The sequence below is a fragment of the Ischnura elegans genome, chromosome 1, assembly GCF_921293095.1.
Source record: "Ischnura elegans chromosome 1, ioIscEleg1.1, whole genome shotgun sequence".
NCBI lineage: Eukaryota > Metazoa > Arthropoda > Insecta > Odonata > Coenagrionidae > Ischnura > Ischnura elegans.
Genome location: NC_060246.1, coordinates 111,947,862 through 111,971,506, shown reverse-complemented (window position 1 = coordinate 111,971,506; position 23,645 = coordinate 111,947,862). Strand labels below are relative to the sequence as shown.

Sequence of the window (23,645 nt, the reverse complement as noted above, 5' to 3'; positions counted from 1 at the left end):
TGGAGTGGCAGATGAGATGAGGATGGATTATTTGGAGGGGCTAGGGATGAATGAAACCATTACCACCCCCTCGCCCCTCATAGCCCTTTATGGTCCATCCGAGAGACGTTGAAGATGAAAGCCCAGTGGTGAATTAAAATATGCGAGTAATTTGCGGAGGGAAGCCTCACTTCGCAGTCGTCCCTCCAAAACTTTTGAACGGAAACGACTGCCACACGAATCCATTCAGTTTGTTTTGAATTAATTTCGCATCCTGCTTCCGAAGCTGAAAATGTTGTCCCTTCAAAATTGACGAGGATAATATAAACGGGATAGGAAGCAGGAAAAACGCTGAGAGTTTCGTGGAAAAAATATTATCTTTCCCCCATAAGTTTCAATGCAATGAAAATTCTCCCGCCTGCTACGAAGTTTTAGCGAACGGGATGAGACCCGATAACCTTTGTTAGAAAAGTGGCGGATAAAAACGAAAACTGCGTAAAATAAATCAAATTAATATATTTTTCACTAGGCGTACAATTTCAAAAATTAATAATAATATAATGTTTGATTCTATGGTGTTTAAGGGTTTTAACCAATTAGCTCTACAAAAATAGCAATAACAAATAAACATAGATAACGCGGGGAAAAATCGTGTCTTTATGCATATTTCGATGTAAAGATATGCAATGCAATGGAATAATATTCCATGTGATTTTTGAAATATCTGACGATTTAAAATAATAGAATAATATATTATATATACTGATAGGTTTCAAGATTCAAGATTTAATTTCCCAAAGAGAAATTAATGGATAGCTTTGAAAACACATATTTTTCTCGAAGAAATGTATTGAAGTGGAAAATTGAGCATTTCCCTTTAAAAGCTGTTCTTCGGTGATAAATAGCAAATTATAAATAACTAACAAATGAGATGAAAAAATGTGAAGGAGAAGAGGTAAAATACCTCTGATGATGTACTTGTTTGGACGATATTCTCTCCAAGGAAATGTCAATGGTGTTCGGGGCAATTCATCGCACATAATACATGCCATATTCCCAGCATCTGAAAAATGAACAGACAAAAAACTTAATCTTGAGTATAGAAACCAACGTGGTAATGTGACTTAATTATAAAATTATTACGTTTCATGCAAAGCGTTTATTCCAATACTTTTCACGGGGTGCGGATCAAGATGTTTAAATTGCGTCGAGAGTATAAAGACGTAACCTTCAGTAGTTACACAATATGACGTCCCTGTTTCAAATACGATGATATCATATTAAATCTGCCAATAAAAGGGGAAGCAAATGAACTCCAATATTGGTCCGTATTGTTTACTGCGTATGATCAAGGCGAGAGTCCATGGGGTGAATTCCAGAAATATTTCTCCCGAAGACAGTTTTATATGCATGTGTTAGGAAATGACACCCAGAAACACTTTTTCACCCATTTAATATTCAGACTTCCTTTTTCACATCCGTCCACCAGCACACACTCTCTCTCACTGCCCTTCCCCTCTTCCCGCCCCCGTCCTTCCCCTCGTGTCCACAGTCACTCCCCTCCATCACAGTCCTTCCCCTCAAGTCCACTTGTCACTCCCCTCTCTCCCTCCATCACTTTACGGACCATTTCACGGGTCACGCGGCGGCCAACATTTTCGCGTAACGCATGTTTATGCTTATATTACTAAATGTATGACGCCACTAATTCGAAGTACTCACTATATTTTTAATATATACAAATTCCAACGAGTATTATTAGAGAACCGAAGTGGTAAGAATTCTATAGCAGAAAATATTGTATACTCACGATCCTTAACGAAAATTTTTTTATCTTTTATGCATCAGCACAAAATTCTCCTTAATTCCTTAGCATGGAGGAAGTGGTTTTCTTAGACCTTAAAAGACACCCCCTCACCAACGTACTCTTTTTTCTGTTAAAGCCCTCCGCTGACAGCTTAGTTTAGCCCAAGCCTCTTCTATCTAGAGCGTCACCCTTAACTCCTATAACACACCACTTTTAACGTGGGCAGACATGGGCGAGGTCGGAGGTCTGGGGCTAACCGCGTCCTTAGAAGTAACTCAGCCGAAGCCTTTCCCATCGGCGACTCAGCGGGGGATGCAAAGATGAGCAACCCCACCTTATCCCACCCACAGTTTCCCGCATGGAGCCCCACAGGCTACCCTAAGTTGACGTCACCCAATCAACCCTCATTCTAGATCATAAAACCATAGATTGAAAATGTGTAGAGCGAATATTTTGTCCCTACGCACGCCCGTCAGCATTGAAATCCTTGAGAATTGGTAAAAAAGGAGTAGTTCTCTTCTCTGGATATACTATATACAAGAGCGCGCATTGGTTTCAGCGCACGTATTGGGATAAGATGCATATAAACATAGATAATGCGAAGAATCAAATGGGAAAGGCTAGCTTCAATGAGAATTGGTAAAAAAGGAGTGGTTCTATCCTCAGGATATATGTACAAGAGCGCGCATTGGTTTCTACGCATGGGGATAAGATTTAAATATAAACATAGATCATGTGAAGGATCAAATGGGAAAGGCTAGCATTGTTTTTTTTTATGACCACCCCATAACCATGGAGAACATTTTGCGTTAAATGCATAGGTATTTAAATTATATGATAATTTCTGTAAAGAATTTGCTCTTAAACTCCTCTCTATCTTCCTTCTTCTCGTGCAGATCTTGCCTTTGAAGGCATCTCATCCCTTCGACAACCAGGGTACGTCCACCTGGCTTCAGTGGGAGTCGGCGAAGAGGAGCGAAGGGGTGCCGGAGGACCATCGGGGCGGAGGGTCAAGAGGGGTTTGGGGAACGGCGGTAGTGGTGGTGGCAGGGGGGGACTGCAGGTGTCCAGGGACGACCAGGAAGACGAAGAGGGCGAGGAGGAGGAAGACCTTGCCACGCCATCCACCACGACCCCGACCACGACGACCACGAGCACGCCAAGGCCCCACCACGCCCTCCGCCACAGACACCGCCAACACTCCCGGCACCGGCCGCCCACCACCCCGCGAACTCAACACGGTGCTGAGGAGGAGGGGCCGCCTCCTCGACGCCCCGGGGGCGGATGGGTCCCGCCCCCGCCGCCGCCCCCGGATGCCGGTCCGGCCCCCGGTCTGCCCAGGGTGACTACTTTCGCGAGCGGGGGCGAGGAAGAGGGGGAGGACGGGCGGGGGGTGACGGCGTCTTCGTCGTCGCCGCGAGACGGCCACGCCGCGTGCTACGGCCCCGATCAGGTGGTCCTCATCATCGCCCTCACCTGCGCACTCAATTTCGCATGCATCTTCCTCGTCATGGCCCTCGTGCACGTCTGCAACCGGAACAGGAAGTGTTCCTCCAGCGGGTGAGTACACACATGAACGTGCTTTATTAAGCCGACCCTTACTTTTCAGGATTTGGAAAATTTATTGTTTCCTATAGCTCATTTATTTGCGACTAAGGGGCAGGTCCATGGTTTTAGGGAGGGTGAAGGCGGAAGGAATATCACTTCCATAGTAAATTAAGTCGCTTTAAGACCTCCGTGGTGCACGCTTCGTGAACAAGTTAGCTGTGTTGCCAAGTCGCAAGAGGGTTTTTATTACGCAGCATTTCGTTTCAATGAACTGACAGTCTTTTGAGAAAACTTGGCAGTGTCCGCCTTTCTCTCTCTTCCCTTCCCGAACCCCTAAGCCGTGTCCCAACTCGTTAGCCATTAGGTATCATGTATTTAGCCAGCCAGATTCTGGGCAGCCAACCACAAGGGAGCATGAATTGGGACATCCTTACGCAGGTGCTGTCATCTACTGGGCACTAGGCCAATGCAAAACAAGAGATAATCGGAATGATTTGAACAAATGATGAACTAAACCCACCCTAAATTGTTAAAATGTGATGTGTCAAGTGATTTTGAGTATTAGATGTCGGAGAAGAGTATTTTATCATAATTTTAGTATCTTAGACAACCTTTTTGTAATAGTAAAGTAGGGGTATACTTTCAAATTCGTATTTTTAGTTCCGTATGGTTTTGTTAAAGAGGTTTTAGCAAAGTTTGTGGCGAAATGTTAGCGTATATTCCGTTTAATTGGTTTGTAATATTTCAATCGTCTCTCAACCAAGTACTTTTTCGAATTTCTTATATTTTAGCAATTTAATTTCTAGTTTTGTATTATTAAGAACAGGTCTATTAGTCTATTCAAACGGTTACCGTCTGACTTAGGAATTATTTTCAAAATCTATTTAAAGTATGGTTTACGTACATAAATCAGGTTTCGGTATCATCTTATAATCACTATAGATTTTAATTTTTGTTACTTATTTCGATTCCAATTTCGGGACTTTGTCCAATAACATATAATAATAATTGTTTATTCTTACGGGTGTTAACCTAATGTACAAAAAGTGTTAAATAAGAATTTAGACGTAGTGTTACATAATTAAGTATATATTAGAAGCATATACATATCAATAAGCATTATTTAACACGTTAAAAAAGTAAACGGTAGCATAAGATAACATGTGATCGGTATAAAAAGTTATAAAATAACATATACATACATAAGAAGCATATAAACATTAATTAGCATTAAAATTAACGCCGCCTTCTCTTTAACTAATTTCTCCGTAATTCTTACACTTCCATTAACGCAATTTCATTATTATAAAAAAAATAAAAATTAATAATTATTCGAGCAAGTCTCAAAATATCAACACTACTTGCAAACAAGTACTATCCCTTATTGACAGCCATGATGCCCTTTCTCCTGAAGACGCTTTGCACGCTTTGAATCATGGGAAAAGTGGGGCGAAGGATGCACACCTCGATGCCTAAATCTGGCGGCCGCGTTAGTTGCCTAAATTCCCTCCCTTATGCTGGCTAACGAGTTGGGACATCCTTCCAAGATGGCGTCATGGCTAAATCCTGGAATTGGCATAGCCAAATGGCCAATTGGGATATTAGTGTTATAGGTCCCACTTCCTGTCGCGACGCCGAACGAAACATTCCGAGCTTGCACGACCTGGCCAGTCGCTAAGATATTTGAAAAGGATCATGTAGTCAAAATGACCCAGATGAAGAAATATTTAATTGCTGAAATTTCGTTACTTCAAATTTACGGGAATTCCTCAAAGGTCCTACGCAGTGAAAGAACCAAAATTAAAAATTTGGGCGAAGAACCAAATTAGATTTTTTGGGGTTGGAAAACTCTCTTCCTACGTAAAACGTGAAAGTAACTTTCTGCTGGAACAAAATTCCTTATGTATTGACTCACACTTACGCGTTTATGACATGTAGTACACTGCAATCCGTTTAACCCTCCGAAGCGCTACCCCGCACATTGGCGCCACCTGCGTTGTACATCAGAGTTGCAATCATAGAGCTGGTATTTTGCATACGTCTACTGTTCAACGATTGCGACTATACTTTGAGGAACAAACAAATTTGGAGTAGAAAATTTACTCTCTGCGTTCCACATGGATACTTAACTCCAAACGATAGTTTCGAGATGGTACCTTGATAATGACATAACAGGGTCGAAATGGTTGGAAATATAGTGTCGGTGTGAGTTGAATTTCCTTTTCCTACAAAAAATTCCACAGTTTCAAACCTCCTTTCATTGCAGCCTTATTTGCATACACTATATGCGCTATAGGTCCAAAAAGTATCCCAATACATAAAGTGGAGCCCAAATCGGTTTAGTTGAAACTCAGCCTCTTATTTTGTATAACATTAATCAAGGTCTTCTCGCAAATATGGAACTTTAACCGTATAAAAATATTGATTATCGTGAATCGAATTACCTGAATTCACAAAAATTGAAGAAATTTGCATGCCATCAAAGTATTCTCTCCAACTCACTTACGACCATTCCATGACGGAGATTCAATAATTTTGATTCCGTAACACATCAACACATATTGAGAAGAGACAACACCAGCATAATGAAGCAGGTTTTTGATGGCAGATCCAATAGTAGTATAAGACCTCTAAGAAGACCAAAAATGCGTTGGAGAGAGTAAGTACTGAAGAAATTAAGAAGTTTTGAAGCAGAAGTAGAATTGAATGCATTAAAAATTTTTACAAACGAATGCAGCGTTCTTATTTCTACCTCCATGAGGGATATTTTGCAATTTGTCTGAGAATTGCCTGAGAACTGTCTGAGAACTGTCTGAGAAGTGCCCGAGAACGTTACGATTATAAAATAATTAAGGTAAACAATTTATAGCGCATGTAAACGAGCCACCACTTGGATTGCAATTATTTTCTCACCATTTTTCCACGCGTGTTGCGGACAAGGAGGAAAGTTTTCAGATGCGGATATTTCCTTTCAGAATGGCACAGTTAAACTGACACGATCTTCTACTTACTTTCCAACAGTGACCGATTTGGAAACTTAGAGGTTCTTGAGGAGGAAATCCTCTTGTATGCTTGAAGGAGGAAGTGGAGCGGTACTTGAAGAACCTTTTCAAGAGCACGCAGACGGACGGAAATGCTTTTATGCAGCGGAGAAGAGATGCTAGAGTCTCCATAGACTCCATTAAGGAGGGAAAAGGCTCGGGTGCACCCAGAAGAATCTTTCATTGTTGGAGGATCGGGCGCCGCGTAATGGAGGTTGATCTCGGATGAAGGACTCTCTGGGAAAAAAATCGAGAATACGGTGGCAATCGATAAGGAGGTGTTCGCAGCCTGGGATGAGAAAAGAAACTCGGACTTCGATGGATCGGATGAGATGGTTTTGAGGTGTTTCGGTCTTGTTTGACAGGATTGCAACGTGGCCTTTTACTTACGCTGCGAATTGTAAACTGGAGATTATTCTACTCTTATACAGTACGCTACTCTTCTGTCTGTTATTTATTCATTAGATTTTAGAAATCCATGATACTGCTCCAAACCAACCGCTCTGATCTGATTTTTAATTGGCAAAGATGAATTTAACATTATATTCATAACTTGATTTTAATTTCAAAAAATATCTTCTTTAGCATAATATATCTAGCCAATAACCCCGCAGGGTTATAGCATGCATGTAGTTTTAACGAAATCAGTAAGTGGTAACAGTGATTCGTCGAAAATAATTACATATTTGTAATCTTGATTAAAAACGACAAGTTCGATATGCTGACATAAAAATAGAAAGATTTAATTGCTACAGTATCAATGCAAGATTTGTGATGAAATATTTACGTATCAGCTTCTCTAGGTTGAAAATTTGACGGGATGAAAATGCGTTGATATTTATTCTTAGCTAGCTTTCAACTTGAAAAGTAAAAAATATTTACATGAGAGAAAATAAAAATAAATTCATTCGCATTCATAAAAGCGTGCACATGAAATGGTATTTTATTTTTGTATAACCACGTAATTACACCAACCAATTCCAAAACGCCACTCCGTGTCTTGCATGAGGTCCAAGAACCAACCATGATAAAATATTGTGAGCTATCAGAGGCGAAGGTGAGATACGGAGGACAAAAGAGGGTTTGAAAGGAGCGATATTGATCGGTAAGTTTTTCGATAGGATGAAAGGGAATAGGCCTTATTGTGAAATGAAATGGGAGCGGAGACGGATGAAGAATGGGCAAATGGTCATAAACACCTAACGTAACCTACCTGCAGTATACCTTACCTTAATAATTTTATTAAATTCAATTTGCTTATTATCGTGGGCCTTTCTTGCCCATGAGATTTTTATAGTAATATTGCAGTTCAGGGAAATTAATTAGTACTGGTATTACAAATTGTAACATTATGGTTCAATTGGTGAAGTTAAAAAAGAAAAAAAATTAAAAAATGTATACCTGCATATACATATTTATATTTCGAAATGTGTATACCTGGGAATTTAGCTGTACAAATTGTCCACACATTTGAAACATATTGGAAACATTATTGTTATTTACTTAAAAAATAATTTTTACGTTAACTGAAAAACATGATAATAGTACAAGGTTTATGAAAATTATATCAAAAATACAAAAATATATTCTTTTCCTCATCATTTCAGCAGGGGTAATTATACAGGCAGTTGCCATGAATTATTCAGAATTAATTTGTATACTTTGGTATTAAACACTCGTATTGATGGCAGGTAATAATCGTAATTAATTGAACAATTTTCAACATTTGCCTTTAAGTAATCCATGAAATTTTCTCCTCGATGAAAATACGGAGATAAAATTTTCAAATTCAATATGCAAGGAAATTTTTCCTTGAGTTCATTTCATATACCCTGAAAGTATCAGAATGACAAAAGAATAAAAAGTGATTTTTTTGTAGTTTTCTTTTTCGGAAATTTTAATGATTGTTCAAATAGCAAACTACCGCTCATCACCTATAGGGGAGGAGTATGAGAATACCTAGCTCAACTGGGGAAAACTAATTCCAGCAAAGTATGCGAGTCACGCGGCGTATGTTAGTGTCATTTTTTTCCTCTGGAGTGTTTTACTCGGACGGGAGGGGTTGCGAACGAAACGAGGCGTGGGCCTCCCAGTTAACCCGGCTGTGTTGCTGCCGACGAGCGACAGGTCAATGGAACCTCTTTTGAGCCAGACAAATGAATCGTGCGGACGCGTATAACACGGCCGCAGTCCAACAAGAGTCGGAAGAAAAATGAGCGTGCGAGAAATTTAATTAATCTGAGCGACGTCAAATGAACAAGTGAAACCGAAATTAAGGTTCACTTTTTTCACCGCAGAGGCATTGTTCAATTCAGAACAAAAGAAAATCATCAAAAATTCCATGCTCATGTTTTGGCTTAAAATGACAAAATAGAATGGATAGGGAAAACCTTGAGTGAAGTATTTAAGTCTGTCCGCTGTAGTGTGAATTCAAATATGTGTTTGTTCGCGATTAGAATACAATACCCACATGGTACTAATCTATCTCTGAATTTATTTAAGAGCATGTTCATAAACTCGCATTGAGTCGACTCTCACTAAGAATACACTGTTTCATATTTCGAGAATAATCATTAAAGTGGAAGTTACTAATGACCTTCGGAAATGCGGTTAAAATAATTAAGAAAAATTTTGTAGGTATTGTTTGAGATTAATCAAATTATTTCTTGGTGAAAAGCAACATACCGATGGAAAAAAACATATCAAACATTTTTGTAACACACTTTAATCAGGTATGGGGATACCATTCATTTTCATTTCGTGCGGAGAAATAATCTCAATTATTTTACAGATCATTATTTTCATGCTGTACTTGCGGATGAATCCTCTTCGCTTTCTCGTCCTTTTCCCGTGAATAGGAATACGAATATCTTGAAAAAATAACCTAATATTTCTTTAACCAATAAAAATTAAAAACCCATCCGAGATATGGCTGATAGTAAAAAAAAATGAACAGTAGCCATGAGTACGATGATATGATAAGGTGTATCAGATACTCATTCGATAGCGAATGCCGCAGTCGAAAAACCATGGAAACGTTCGATAAACCGTACCTATTAAAAAAAAAAAATGAACAGGCAACGGGAATAGGGCGAAAATATAACGGGGGTCGGCGGAGATATCGACCGATGGGAAAATAGATTATTCCGATTACAGAAGTCAGGAGCTCTGGAAATAATAAAAAAATGAAGAAAAAAAGACATGGAAGGGGAAAGCCTTTTGTGTGAGTAATGGGAAGCGATTTTGAACGGGAGGGGGTGGGTTTTGGGGGGAGGGGAAATAAAGGAAGGCTGCAGAGGGAAATGCGGGTGGTGGATAGGTGATGAACAGAGGGGAGTGCGGTGGCGTGGCGAAACAATTCATTGCAATGCGATTGATGAGGTGCCGACAGCATGGAACGAAAAAAAAATAATAAATCTCGCGAACCAATACCGTCTTTTGGAAATAAAAAGCTACGGTCTGTTGTTCGTTATCAGCTGGACCTATTCATGGCACATTTTGGCTGTGTTTGCTCAGAGATTTCGATTTACATCGATGACTATTATCGATTACTTCGACTTCATAGAAAGGTATCGCATATTTTTATAATTACAATTCTTTACTCCATAAAATGAGCGCCTTTTAAAGTGATCATCCTGCTCGAAAGATATACATTTTTTATTATTTTCTATAACAGGGTTATCATAAAAGAATGGCGAGGTCTTGAACATGGTTTAAATGAAAACAGAATTACTTACATCTATTTATTTTTCAAATTTTTGTCGTATCAAACCATTTTGTTTTACATGGTATATTAATTTCACTATTTGCGTCTTTAGTCGCTCAAGAAGAGAGAAACCCGGCGTCAACATTAGCCTTCTCTCAACGAAAGGCGACAAAGGGTCCATGATTTAACGTCCCATCCGACGGTTAGAGGGGTGTCTTTAAAGTGCTTTCCTCAAGGCACTCAAACAGGGATCGAGCTGCATTTGAAATAAATCTCTGCCACCCTTTCCCTGCCATTTCTCTATGATTAATTGAAATAGAACCATGCGATAACCATGTATATATTTTATTTACCACGAGCTGGATGTTTTCATGGCTTATTTCGGCTGCATATTCACGGAGAAATCAATTTACGTCCAGGATTCCAACGTTTTCCCACTCCTTGATCCGCTGCTAACTTCTATATTTACTCGCGGCGAGTAATCGACCACCTAAACACCTTCACAGATAAGTTGATGACGTCGCTAGCTAATCGCGATCGGGAGATTAAAAGGCATATTTTTGCTACATGTGCTTAGAGATATTGTTTTTACGCTGATTCTTATCGATTTCTTCGACTTCAAAGAAAGGCCTGGCTTGTACGTCAAATTTGACTGCCGGAGGAGTGCCTGTAAAACAATATTTCGCCATTATTACCAAAAGATAAGTGTCTCAGGAATGCTTATACGCCTCATATTCGCAGATTTGGAGGAAAAAAATATCTCCTCTTCTCCGTGAGATAATGAACCTTTGGCCTACGATATATCCTCCGGGAAAAAGGAATTTAAAAGAACATGCGTTAACTGCATACTTTGCCTGCGCAGTTGAATCACGGACTTCAGCCTGCGAAATATCCATAGATCTCGAATTCTATTACACGAATATAAGAATGAAGGGTTCTCCAGTCGGCGTCCATACGTGTTGTCAAACACTGCGCATTCAAAAAACGGGTTTACAAAAGCCGCATCGCGGACGGGCAGAGCAATCCGAATTCCACAAGAAGTAGGACATAAATAGGCCATTCAACCGAAATTTATAATCACGCCATGTCAATTTCAAACTTTTCAATGATCTACCAATTTCCAATGCTCATGATTTGTAAAAGTTATACAGTAAGTATACTGAGTATCAATGGATCACTCTCAATTCATCGTCGCACTACGCGAAGTTTTGAAAAGAGATTAAAATGCGTTCAAAGTGTCAACAAATATCAATCTTCAACGGGACGGACTGTTGCCTTCTCAGTGTGGTGCCATTGTCCACTGCGTTCAAATTTGATCTATTTCAACAACAGTCACTGTTCACTCGCACAAGATGAGTTATAAATGGAGTCAACTTCAACGTGCAAACAAGGCAAATTATGATCTAGCGATGTATGCTTCAAATAAACGAATATCCACAACAGCAGGAACGGCTTGAGCAGCTGAGATTAAATTTTCTGACACTTCAACAGAAACATATGTTGACTTTGTAAGTTCTTTTGGGAATATATATTGGTTGGAATGAGTGTGGCTGAATTAAATTTTAGCCTCCAAAGATTTTACATTCGAGTAACACCACCTCCTACAGCACTTTCACATTTATCGAATTTCATAGCCGTCGCTTTTGATTTGGTTTTTGGTTATATTTAAGCCGACTTCCACCAAAAAATCAATTAACAATTAGTTTCCCCAAATGAAATTGGTATAACCATTAAGTAGAGTAAAAATAAAAGGAGTTTGATAGTTGTAAAATGTATTTTGATGAAAAAAACAAATTTATCAAGCTATTGTACGTAGTAGGTCTTTCTGATACAGCAGATGGAAAAAAATGGAATGAGTTTATAGAAAGAAATATTCAAGCATGGTAATATTTTTTTATAAACTTTAGGTACGGTAATTATGCCGTATTAGAAACTAGTAAAGAGGATAAGAATATTTAAAAAAAAACTTTTTCAAAGGGGAGAAAGTGGACGAGTAACAGGCAATGTAGAGCGGGAGGAATGACTAAGGTAATCACATTCAGGGTCGTTCACTCTTGGAGGATGCACGAAAAGAGGAGAAGCAAAAAGATGAACGAGAGGCCAAGTAATCCAGCCCATTATCCAATAGCAAGTTTTACTAAAGACATGAAATATTGCCACAATATTTATTAAACCGCTGCAGTAACAAAATAGAAGATATTAGCATGACTTTAGCCCATTACGTCCGATTATACCATGATACTTCTATTCTAAGATAAACGTAATAATTATCTCGTCATCTATAAAATTAAAACTTTAAAGTCCATTGTTAAATTTAACCGGTTCGACACGGTCTCAGGCGTTACTTTGTGGAATAGCTTCATGGAATAGAACCAAGTAATTTATTTATTTTATTAACCGATTCGACCTCCACACACATCCAAGCCCTGGGAGCTGAAAACCCCAAGTCTGAATTATCATTTGAGGACTCTACCTCACTGCCACAATGTGCGGTAAGAATAATGCAGTGGCAGAATAGACAGTGCACTTTACTAAAATTGACACCAAGAAACGGTTTGCATTGTTTCACCAGTTACTTCGGCATGCCTCTATTCTTCACTGAAACGTAAAAGCTACTTTTGAAAGTGCAACTGATTTTGGATAGCTAGATTATTTTTGCTTGATGAATGTAGTGGGAAGGCATGGAGGAAGTGCGGAGAATAGAGAGACAAAAAGACGGATCGGGTGTCGTGTGCGCAAGAGAGTGTCTCTAGAAAGGGAAAGTGCTCCAATCATCCTTCATTCCTCTCGCTCTTTCGGATCGATTCGTGCAAACTGAACAGCCGTGAAAGATGCGACTCCCTTCGTCTGTCTCTCGTTTGGTGAAAGCGCTCTTTGTCTCTTCTTTTTTTTTAAAAGAGCGTGGTCGGGGAGGAGGGAGTGAAGGGGCTGTGGAAAAATGGCAATCTGGATGCCATGGTGACGGGAGAGGGATTGTACGGACCAATCGTGTGCGTCTCCACTCGCGATGGAAAAAAAGTCGCGTAAACCACGCATGGAAGCACACCAGTCCCATTGTTCCCATCAGGGATACTTGATCGAGGGAGAGCGAAATGATCAACTGGTGTTAATTCTTGAGTGGTGAAGTCGTAGTTGGAGCTGAGAGATAAATAATTATTACCCAACGGAAACTACTTAATAGTTTCGTTCACTCAGACCTTAAGTCGCTATACATTAAGAGAATTTTGTAAATTTAAGGAAAAGATGAGCTACGACCAGAACAAATCTTACCTTTTCAGCTATTTCCTAACTTTAACATAAGAATGATCAAAAGTTATTGCCCTCTTTTCATGAGTCAGTGACGTAATTGGGGTACTGGTTCATTTACTTATTCACGACGCACCTACAATTGAATAAATGAACGTGTCATGTTTGTTAAAACAACAACGAACTACATGAGTACCAAGCTCAAACCCCTAAAGAAAGTATGAAGTGGCGTCACATTTGGCAAGACTTCGTGATGTCATCAACTTATCTGCGTAAGGGTGAAAAACAGTCGATTTTTTGTCGCGATCAGCTTGAGAAACAGACAAAAGATCGATAAACTGAAAAATTATTTTTATTTCAATAACTCTACCAAATAAGTGTTAAAAATTTAACTTGATGAAATAATTTTTTCCATTTTTTTTAAATATTCAACTATTATTAGAAGCAAAATAGGTTTGATTATCTCATCATAGTTTTTAGTTATTGTCCCATAGTTAAAAGTTACGGAAAAGCTATATGCGCATTTTTAACAGCATAATAAATGGTTAAAATGCCTACTTATTGACATAAAATTATATACTCCCATTGAAAGCTCGAAAATAGATTAATACATTTTTTCGATGCACATGCTGTACCTTTGGTGCTTTCTCTGAGTAAATAATTTTATCGTTCTTTTACAAAATATGAGTGACCAGAAGCACGCACAGAAACCTGCATCGATCCAATAAAATTCATTTTGATCGATAGAAATGATGATTAAATATACAATCATGGCCAGAATATTTTAGGAATAAATGCAACTAGCTGGCGGGTAAATATTCGTTAGTCACTCGAATAAACACAATAATAGTGAAGATTATTTCCCTGTGGTTATACTAAGGAAGACTATTCTTATATTTTTTTCTCATTAATAATCAATTTGTGAAATACAATTTTAGGAAATTTAATATCCCGGTTTAAAAAATACGCAGCAGAAAATTATATGTTGTCATTCAATGCTTGAATGAAGCCAGGAATTTCGTGGTAATGCATATTTCCAGGAAATAATTTTCGTAGCCAACGGTATCGGTCGAATATTTAGGGAAATATTTACATATTAGGGAAACGGAAGACTTTTTACAATCTCGTATCATTGGCAAAGTTGAATTTATAACTTGCTATGCTGTAATGAACCAATGATTGGTTTTACTGAATGAAGTAATGGTAATAGCAATTGGGACAATTCTTACAGCTCTCCGGCGAGATTATTGATTGAATGAGGGTCCGCAATTCCACTGTAAGTGTCTGAAGGATCACCAAATATGGTCCACGCGCGCCGCTGAAGTGGCGATTAAGGGTGACATTTATTGAGAGTATATTGCAAGTGCTGAACTGGAGAAGGGAAAATTGGGGCAGGGAGGATAGAATAATGGCGAGTGGGTCGAGACAAATTGGCGTCGCGCAGTGAATTCGGAAGTATCTCTCCTCCAGCGCATGTGTCAATCCTAATCGTCGCCATTCCGCGCCGCGTCTGCGCTCAAGAGAAAAGCTACTACAAGTAGCTTTAAAAGCACGTATACCGTCTGCTATACCGGGATTTCTACGTCACTTTTGTTGCTATTGCTAGCTCGGGCGATTTCGAAACCGACAATCATCCTTTGAGTGAAGCCTGAATCACACGATAATTTTTTCCGCCCCTAAAAATTGACGGCCAGCCTCGGTGGCGACGGGGTAGAGTCCTTGCCTTCCAAAAGTGAGATCGAGGGTTCGATTTCCGCTTGTGTAAGTTACCCATATCCAGGGCATGGTTGTCTGTGTACGTTAAACTGTTAACATGTTAATAACCCCGATGTAAAAGGCCGTATGGAGCTGTTTTCGGTGGTATGGATAGTAAAAAAATATTAACATAAACAACTCCAGCGATAGGTTTTCAGGGACAAAAATAGTCGCTCGACCCATCAATTTCGAACTGTAATTCCCACTGTCTTTTTCTATCTCTTATTATTAATGCCTTATTACTTTCATCCCTAATTATAGGGAAATACTTTGTCAGATTCACCTAGATATATTATCACATAAAATAATTAAGGCTTGCTTAATATTTTTGTATAAACTTTTAAATAATAGAACTATTTCTTCAGATCTTCTTGGGTCTGTTAATCTAAGAGTCGCATCACATAATACTAGGACTAACCTAGTCTTTTCTTACAATTATCACAGAACTTGTTATGGCCACGGTCAGAATAGAAAACCTTTTACAAAAAATAGAAATAGGAAGAATTTTAGGGAAATTTAATCTCTCAGGATATACACTATATGTTTTTAACTGCTCTTTTGCACAAACTGAAAATTTGTAGATCTTTTGCAATAGGGAATGTGACATTTTTCAATTATGTTTAGTATTTTATTGTGACATCATCGATAATTCGATAATAATCTTCGATAATAATTTTGATACTATATAACTGATATTGTTTATAATTTTTTATAATGTGTTTATGAGGTGGTATGGGCGATTTGCATCTTAATGCTAATAATAAATAAAAATTAATATAGGCTTCTGCGGAGTGTTGCAGAAGGCGCAGCTAGGCTTCCAGGTTGTCCTCCGCGCCGATTCAACTTCGTGACGACAGTTTCCAACGACAGGTATCAAGTGAAAATGAAGTTTTGAAAATCACATCAACCCTGAAAACGTAGACGAATCGTCACGGAGGACAACCAAAAAGCCTATCCACGCCAATATACATTTGTGTTTTAGGTGTTTCCTGTGTCGATCGTGAGCTAAAAACGTCTTGAAGAAGTAATTGGATTTATCCGAAAGGTAGAAAAAAATAACTGTGCAGACATTGATACCCCAAAACGACGGTTATTTTAGTTCAAGATGATTAAAATAAATACTTGCGTACATTAATAATTTGCTCTATTAGCAAGGATAAAATTTTTGTTTTTATTGAGGTATTATGACGTTGAATGGAACATTTATTTCAGTTTTACTCTCTGGAAAAATCCCATGAAAACTTTTATCTTCTGAATTATTTGTTTCACGCGTTTTCAATGATTTCTATATTAATAAATTAAAATTGGTTCCCGTACCGCAAAGCAATATCGTCAACACGTTTTGAAACTCCTCTGAGCACTTTTACTCCTTCCGTTTAGAAAATATTATAGGAAGTTCTCTTGTAACACCATATTCCTGTTCCATGCGATTTCTTTAATTGCAGTTTCCTTTGTTTGCAAAATCGTTTTTCGTTTCGATTGAAACTATCAAGGTAATGCTTTCATTGCTTTATGCATTTTTAATAGAGCCGGTAACATTGTCTTCTAATTGTCACACAGAAGTGAATGGGCAGTAAAGATTAATAGAAAACTCATTATTCGTGACGCAAAAATCACATTGTTTCAACTGACCACGAAGATAGAGAATTTTTACGGTCACCGGTCGTGAATTTTTCTGTAGTAATTAAATTTAAGAATCGATATGCATTACCCACATAAAACGTTTTTGGAAACGGAACAAATATAATTTTTCGGTATTTGTTCAAACGAACGATATCCACGCGACCGACATATATATAACTACATTTTAATTTATCCAAATTGTATTTGTTTTTTTTTCTCCCGGAAACAAATAGAAAACAAAAAGTTGTCTTTCCTATACTATTCATTTAAAAAATAATGGAGCAGAGCGAGGAGAAACTATTGCAATGCCCTCCTTCGCCCATTTAAGGCAGTAGAAGCAACCTAAACAACCAACATTAGGGGGAAAACACCATCAGGGTAGACTTGAGCTAGGCCAAAGCCGGTGAAGGACCTTGTATGCCAATTGCGCATTGAAGATGAAAACATTGGCCCAAGATTGGATCAAGTGGAAGACTGCTGAGTTATAATTTAACATTTTATTTTTTTTATTATTAAAAACTCCATTCAAACTTGACATATTATTGGACCAAATAACACAGATAAGATAGACGCAAGACGTGCGCCTTCATAACTCCCTTCCTCGCAATCCACTTAAAGAGCCACTGTTATTCAAAAGTGATATTAATTCGGTAACGCCAAATAATGTCCTATTCCTTTGATTTGAAAAAAAAAATCATCAGTATTGATCACATAGTACATAGTGATGTGTTATTGCCTTGGCCTTTGTTAAAAAAAACGATATTTTTTTGTTTTATCATTAATAAAATTTTGCAACTAAATTTTTTATCTCAAATTCGCTATTACCGAACTCAAATTTTATATACACTATTTTGGTTTTGAAGATAACCTGCCTCACTTCTCAAAATTCTTGATGACTTACTTCATTTTCCCCTCCCTTCCTCCCCGCTCCTGATATACAGGGAGAAAAAATTTCGCACCTGGGTTCAGGAATGTATCCTTACGGGATCATGCTGCTCCAAATTTTAACGTCCTGAAGCGTTGCGTCCGTTGATGTTGTTTGTCGTTTAAATATGATATTAATCCGTTGGGAGTAGTTTTTAAATCTTTTTAAAGACGATAACAGCATGTTCATAATCATCATCGTACATTAACCATCCTTAGTTTGGTATGTCGCAGCTATCCATTCCTCTCTTTCCTTATCCGCCAGCCTTTTCATAGAGAGTATTTCTCTTCTTTTACACCCAATATAACCTATCCTATGCAGCTCATTATTGTCCATCCCTTGCCCATCTATCCATCCACCTGTCGTTCTGCGTTTTATGTATTACCGTACCACCTAAAACTGCGCATTGGCCTTTTATTACAGCGTTTTAAACAATTTAACAATTACACGTGCACAAAAAACCATGCCCTGGATATGGGCAACCTAAATAGGCAGGACTGAAACCAGCGACCTCTTGATTGGCAGGCGAGGACTTACCCCATCGCCACTGAGGCCGACAAGCATAGATCGTTTTCATCAAGTCATCGTGCCTCAGAATTTGGCCAGCAAAGTTGCCCTGCCTTCTCCTTAAAGTTTTATCTGCTTTTTAACATGATATAATTCCCATAAATAAATAAAGGATGATGTTTTCAGTTAGGATTCTTTAGCTAGTCTGATCGCTAAGGAGGATGTTAATAGTAGTATAAGTTGCGTGAAGATTGCCAAAAAGGAAGGACGATTGCTGTGATAATGGAACGGTAGAAAGAGGACGTGTTGCATGTAGAAAAAGTGTTGAGAATTCACAAAATACATAACCACGAACATACCACATGGTGCGTGTGGAAGGAGCTTTTATACAAGTGTCCGCGAGACGGACAAAAAATCGACCTCCACCATCAAGCCACCTTACTACCCCATTTCAATCCGCAAGTTTGCTCGGCCGCCGCGCGTTGATTACGTGACTTGCATTTGTAAAGACGGTTCTCATCCATTGGGGGCAAGTTGAGGCTTCTCCTCAGAGATTGGCGAGTCACGGCAAACATTACTTCGAGTGTAATGGGACGTAGAACCGACGAGCGATCCACTTCGCTGCGATATTTGCACGCGGGGCTATCTCAGAGCGTGCCATTGCGGGAGCGTGCACAATGCTAACGCGAATGCAGCGAACACGCGAGGCCTCGTCACAACAGTGCATATCGATATTTATCTCGTCTGTTTGCGGAGCTGTCGAATCATCTAAGCCTACATAGAAGCGTGCAAGAACCCTCAAAGTGTGCATGAAGCACTATCGTAACGCCGCATTTTTCCAACATTTGTATGGCACTGTGTAAATTAAACTTATGAATATGTTGAATAACCCGAATAATACGAGAAATATTCATGGCCGAACTCAGCGAGGGGCAGGAGGAGGCAGCTCCCCCCTCCTATAAGCAAAAATCGCAATGTATTAGAGGAAAATCATATTTTTCAAGTAAATTATTTAAAAAACTAATAAAGAGCTGTTGCAGTTTCCTTAAAATGTTGATTTCATTCCCCTTTTCCATGCTTAAATTTTACCTACAACTTGAAGAACCATGGCTACCCCCCCCTCCCCCCAGTTTTGATCCTGGGTACTCCCTTGGAAATATTCATAAATTAACGGCCGTTAGGGCACGGGAAAAACTATACCCATATGAAACACCTTTTATAGGCTACACAAACTTTTAGTTAGCTACAAACCTACTTCACTTCTGTACATAATCACCGTTCACTTCTAAGAATTTTTCGTACGGCTGCTACAGCTTCTTTAACCCCTCTGCATAGGAGCTCGCCGCCTGAGAGGTGAACCAATTGTCAACGCCATTCTTGAGTTCCTCTTCGGCTTCGAAATGTGGTCAACGGAGCTACAGTTTAGAGTGCAAGAAGAGGAAGTAGTCGCTAGGTGCATGGTAAAGGCTTTACGGTGGTTGTTCAAAGAGTTCCCAACGAAAATCTTGAATTTTCCTATTGGTTTTGACAGCACTGTGAGTCTGTGCTTTAGTCCAATTGGCTCATCTCTCAGGCGGCGAGCCTCCATAAGGAGGGGTTCAGGGATTACAAAAAATATTCGGAGGGTCCAAACCGGGGATCTTGCCTCGGGAAATTTTATAAGCGAGTTTTGAGTTTTTGAAGCATTTTAGAAGAGTCATATCATCAACATTAGAACCCTGATAACTCAAATATCGATATCTGGACACCGGGGAAAGTCGACAAGCCTGACACATTTTTCCTCAAACCCATAGTGAATTTTTGAGAGGGCTCGGGCCCTCTCAGGCCCCATGGAGTCAGCGCCATTGGAGGGGTTAAAGAAGGGGTTAACTCTTGATCATCTCATATTTAAATAAAATTTTCTTCAAGAGTTTTGGTCAAAGCATGGTTAATCAATTCCTCTGCAAACGCTTCGCCAAATGCATTACCTTTTTCGGAACTTCGAACTGGTGCAGTGGCAGGAAAAGTGAACGGAGATTATGTGGAGACGTAAAGACGGTTTTTAGCCAGCTAATAGTGCCAATTAAATGTGTTTCATATGAGTATATTTTTCCTGTGACCAAACGGACCTTACTTTATGAATATGCCTCGTACTTTACACCGACGTAAATGCTTAAAAAATCGAATCAAACCGCCGTAATTGGAAAAGATGTGACACGATATCCTAAAGTAAAGCTTTGAGCCCATTAAAAAATTAATACTTCATTGTTGAAAATAGGTATTGGAGACGAATGAATAGAGGAAAATAAGAAGTTAAAACTTTCTCCGCAATAATAAATAACTCTTGATCATCTCATATTTAAATAAAATTTTCTTCAAGAATTTTGGTCAAAGCATGATGAGTTAATTCCTCTGCAAACGCTTTGCCAAATGCATTGCCTTTTTCGGAAATTCGAAATTTTAAACAACGCCATCCAAAAGAGTCAAGAAAAAATTATATCAACGAGTGCAGGTTGTACGTATGTGCCTAATTATAAACATAATAAAGTTGCTGTGGGAAGAAAACATTACTATTGATTATAATATAGCATATGCTATAGCTAGAATGGAGTAAATCACTGCTAAAAATAGAATTTTATATTTCCCTCCGCACCAGTTTTCTAGGATAATAATGGGGCTCTTCTTGGATAATAATGGAGAACGACAACAATTTGTTGTAGGAAGAACTAAAAGTATACCTAAAGTAAAGCGTTGAGCCCATTAAAAAAATATAATACTTCATTGTTGCAAATAGGTTTTGAATGTGAATAAATAGAGGAAAATAAGAAATAAGTTAAAACTTTCTCCGCTTAAAAAAAAACTTTTGATCATCCAATATTTAAATTAAAAAAATTTTTCTTGAGTCTGTATGAAAAATTCTTCTAATTCTTCTTGAAAGGTTCTTCCACCTACAAAAGATTGGAATATAAAAATATTTTCCGGCGAGTCATTTCACATGTAGCATGAGAAACATCAGGAGGGGAATCGTTCCAAACTTTTAATCACAGGAATATTATGAGGTTCAAATGAATCGAATGAGGCAGCAATGAGGAAGAGTAAAAAATTGGGAGCGGAAGGAGGTAGACAAAGAAAGTATGATTCAATCTGCTCGTTCCACTCTGATTTGTTATTACCCGCCTTGGTTTCCACTCTTACGCCATCATACAAAGTGAACATTCAATTCCTGTATCGCGATTCCACAAAGTTAAGCCGGTAACGTTAAATGAGAAAGAAGCAGTAGGCATCGTGAATAAAGTTCGAAGTAGACAGGAAAACTAGAAAGTCAAACGTAAAGGTACCATCGTTTCCGAAAGTCTGCATCAATGTTCCACTCTCCGGTTGAAAAATCGGGAAACTTTGTGGTAAATCTCTGGAGTGTAGCAGTGAACACGATTTTGTTAGCTGGTCGTAGCCTTAAATAACATCATTCTTTCGGTTCTTCTTGAGGTTTTCATGCCTATTTGGTAACTTAAATTTTAAAATTCCTCCGTTTACCTCATCTCTCTATTTCCCATATCGGATGTCAAACAATTCTTTTTATCCCTTTCGATTCATTTGGTGACACTGCTCGAACATGTCGCAATTTGAAATATTCCCGATATCACTAGAGTCACTAAAATAGAAATAGGCGGGACATATGACGAACCTTTACTCGGATTAGGCCCACGGCTTTTAATGTTTTGATAAAGTTCCCATGTATGTCCGGCTCCCCCATAAATAGACATTTTGAGGGATGAAGGTACTTATGAGACTTAATTTTCGACAAATGAAGATTTTGATAAATGTTTATTAATCTTAATTTTAAGATAATTATAAAAATAATTATAGGACATAATTTGCATTAAATTTCATTAAATATCTCAAAAAATATATTTATCTGTCAAATGACATGAAAATCTCAGTCCCACGACAACTGACAACAGAAATATTAGGAATAATACGATTCAAGCCTTTTAGATTTTTGTGCATTTTAATTTTTTTTAGAAGAAAACGGAGGACGATTCAATGTTTGCCTCAACTTCTGGATACTACGCAGCCACATTGAGCGCTCTTGTTTAAATTTACCCTATAGAAGGTGATTTACTAGAGTTTCCCGTACGAAATGCAGCCAGCAACGGTCAGGGCGAACTGGTGATGGCAAATGCGACTCTTTGTGAGAGCCTTCTCGTCGCACACTGCAAAACGTCCGACTCCGTACCTCAGAGCCCATAGTCGTTACGGTCTCGGTGGTGAGGGGAAAAAATGTGGGCAGGGAAGGGGAGGGGAAGCGTAGGAGTTGAGGTGAAAGGAGATATGTGGGGGCAGGAGGGAGGGGCTATGGATAAACAGGACGCAAGGGATGGGGAGTGTAAGAACGAGGAAATAGCTTTGAGCGACCCATTTACAAGGGATACTTGACTTGGTTTTTTTCATTTTAATGAGGATGTATTGATTGATTTCCCAAACAAATTATTGTTAGGGAACAAAATTTGTGATTCTCTATTTGGGGAAAAATTATGTCGCCCCACGGGGATAATTTGTCGGCCTTTATTGGAAAAAAATGCGTTTTCTGGGAACTGAAATACGACACAAAGAACAAGTGGGGTGAGGAGGCGTGTCGCACGAGAGAGAGGTACATGGAGGCAAAGTGGAAGGAGAACAATAGGGTGGTTATCTTCATCAAAGAAAACGAAAGGCATTGATTACGATTCGTTACCGACCAGTAGTGTATTCATAATATACAAATTATTTGGATTTAGAAATCCCAGTTTAGACGAATGGCAAGGTCCAATTTTAAACGCATTTGAATAAGGCCAGATTGGCGCCCATGCGATTCCACTCCACGTGACGTCACAGGGACCTAGTTTCTATACGAGGAGATAGGAGTTTTACATCGTCTGAGATTACCAATGCATGCATGAGGCACAGAGCTCAGGGAAACATCTCTTAATAATCACCTATTAAAACTGGCTAAGGTCGGAAAGTTTCCTTCGTTTGATAAGGTATTAATAATCCTTATTAAAGCCAAGCGCTACCTGCTGGCAGCTTGCATCGTATCAGCGCTCAAAGCCTCGCCCCAAGGTCACCTCACACGCCGACAGCGGGAACCAGAATGACGTCACACGGCGTTTTCCCGGCATTCACACTTAGCCATCGCGTTTTCGCGCGCTTGAAAATGTTCACTTTTCATTTAATCGCTAAAAATAGATATCGTCGTTTAGAAATCCAAAAACGTTAAATATGCACTTCAGGAGTAATAATCTTTCGATTTAGGCAATAAAAAAATAATAGGAAACCACCCTATTCGTACTCGAAGCGGGAGACGCACTTGGAGGGTAAGTCACGACAGTTGCAGGATATCGCAGGCATCAGTTTTGTGGAGTCGCAAGTTTGTGCTCACTCGCTCTTACAGTGCTCATCACTAGTCACGGCTGAGTAGATAGAGGAGAGAAAATTCGGCGGTACGTGGTTCTCCCCCAACCCCGGCTTGGATGACGGACGTTTTGCAGT

The 23,645-nt window shown here is 39.0% G+C and overlaps 1 protein-coding gene across 1 annotated transcript in view; it reads left to right on the top strand.

The window, feature by feature from the left end:
- Positions 1-23,645, top strand: part of LOC124168164 (wiskott-Aldrich syndrome protein homolog) — a 311,074-nt gene that overhangs the window by 228,315 nt on the left and 59,114 nt on the right. The window contains exon 3 of the mRNA XM_046546291.1: positions 2,683-3,346. Within this exon, the coding sequence (XP_046402247.1) occupies positions 2,683-3,346 (664 nt within the window). The remainder of the gene's footprint in view (positions 1-2,682; positions 3,347-23,645) is intronic.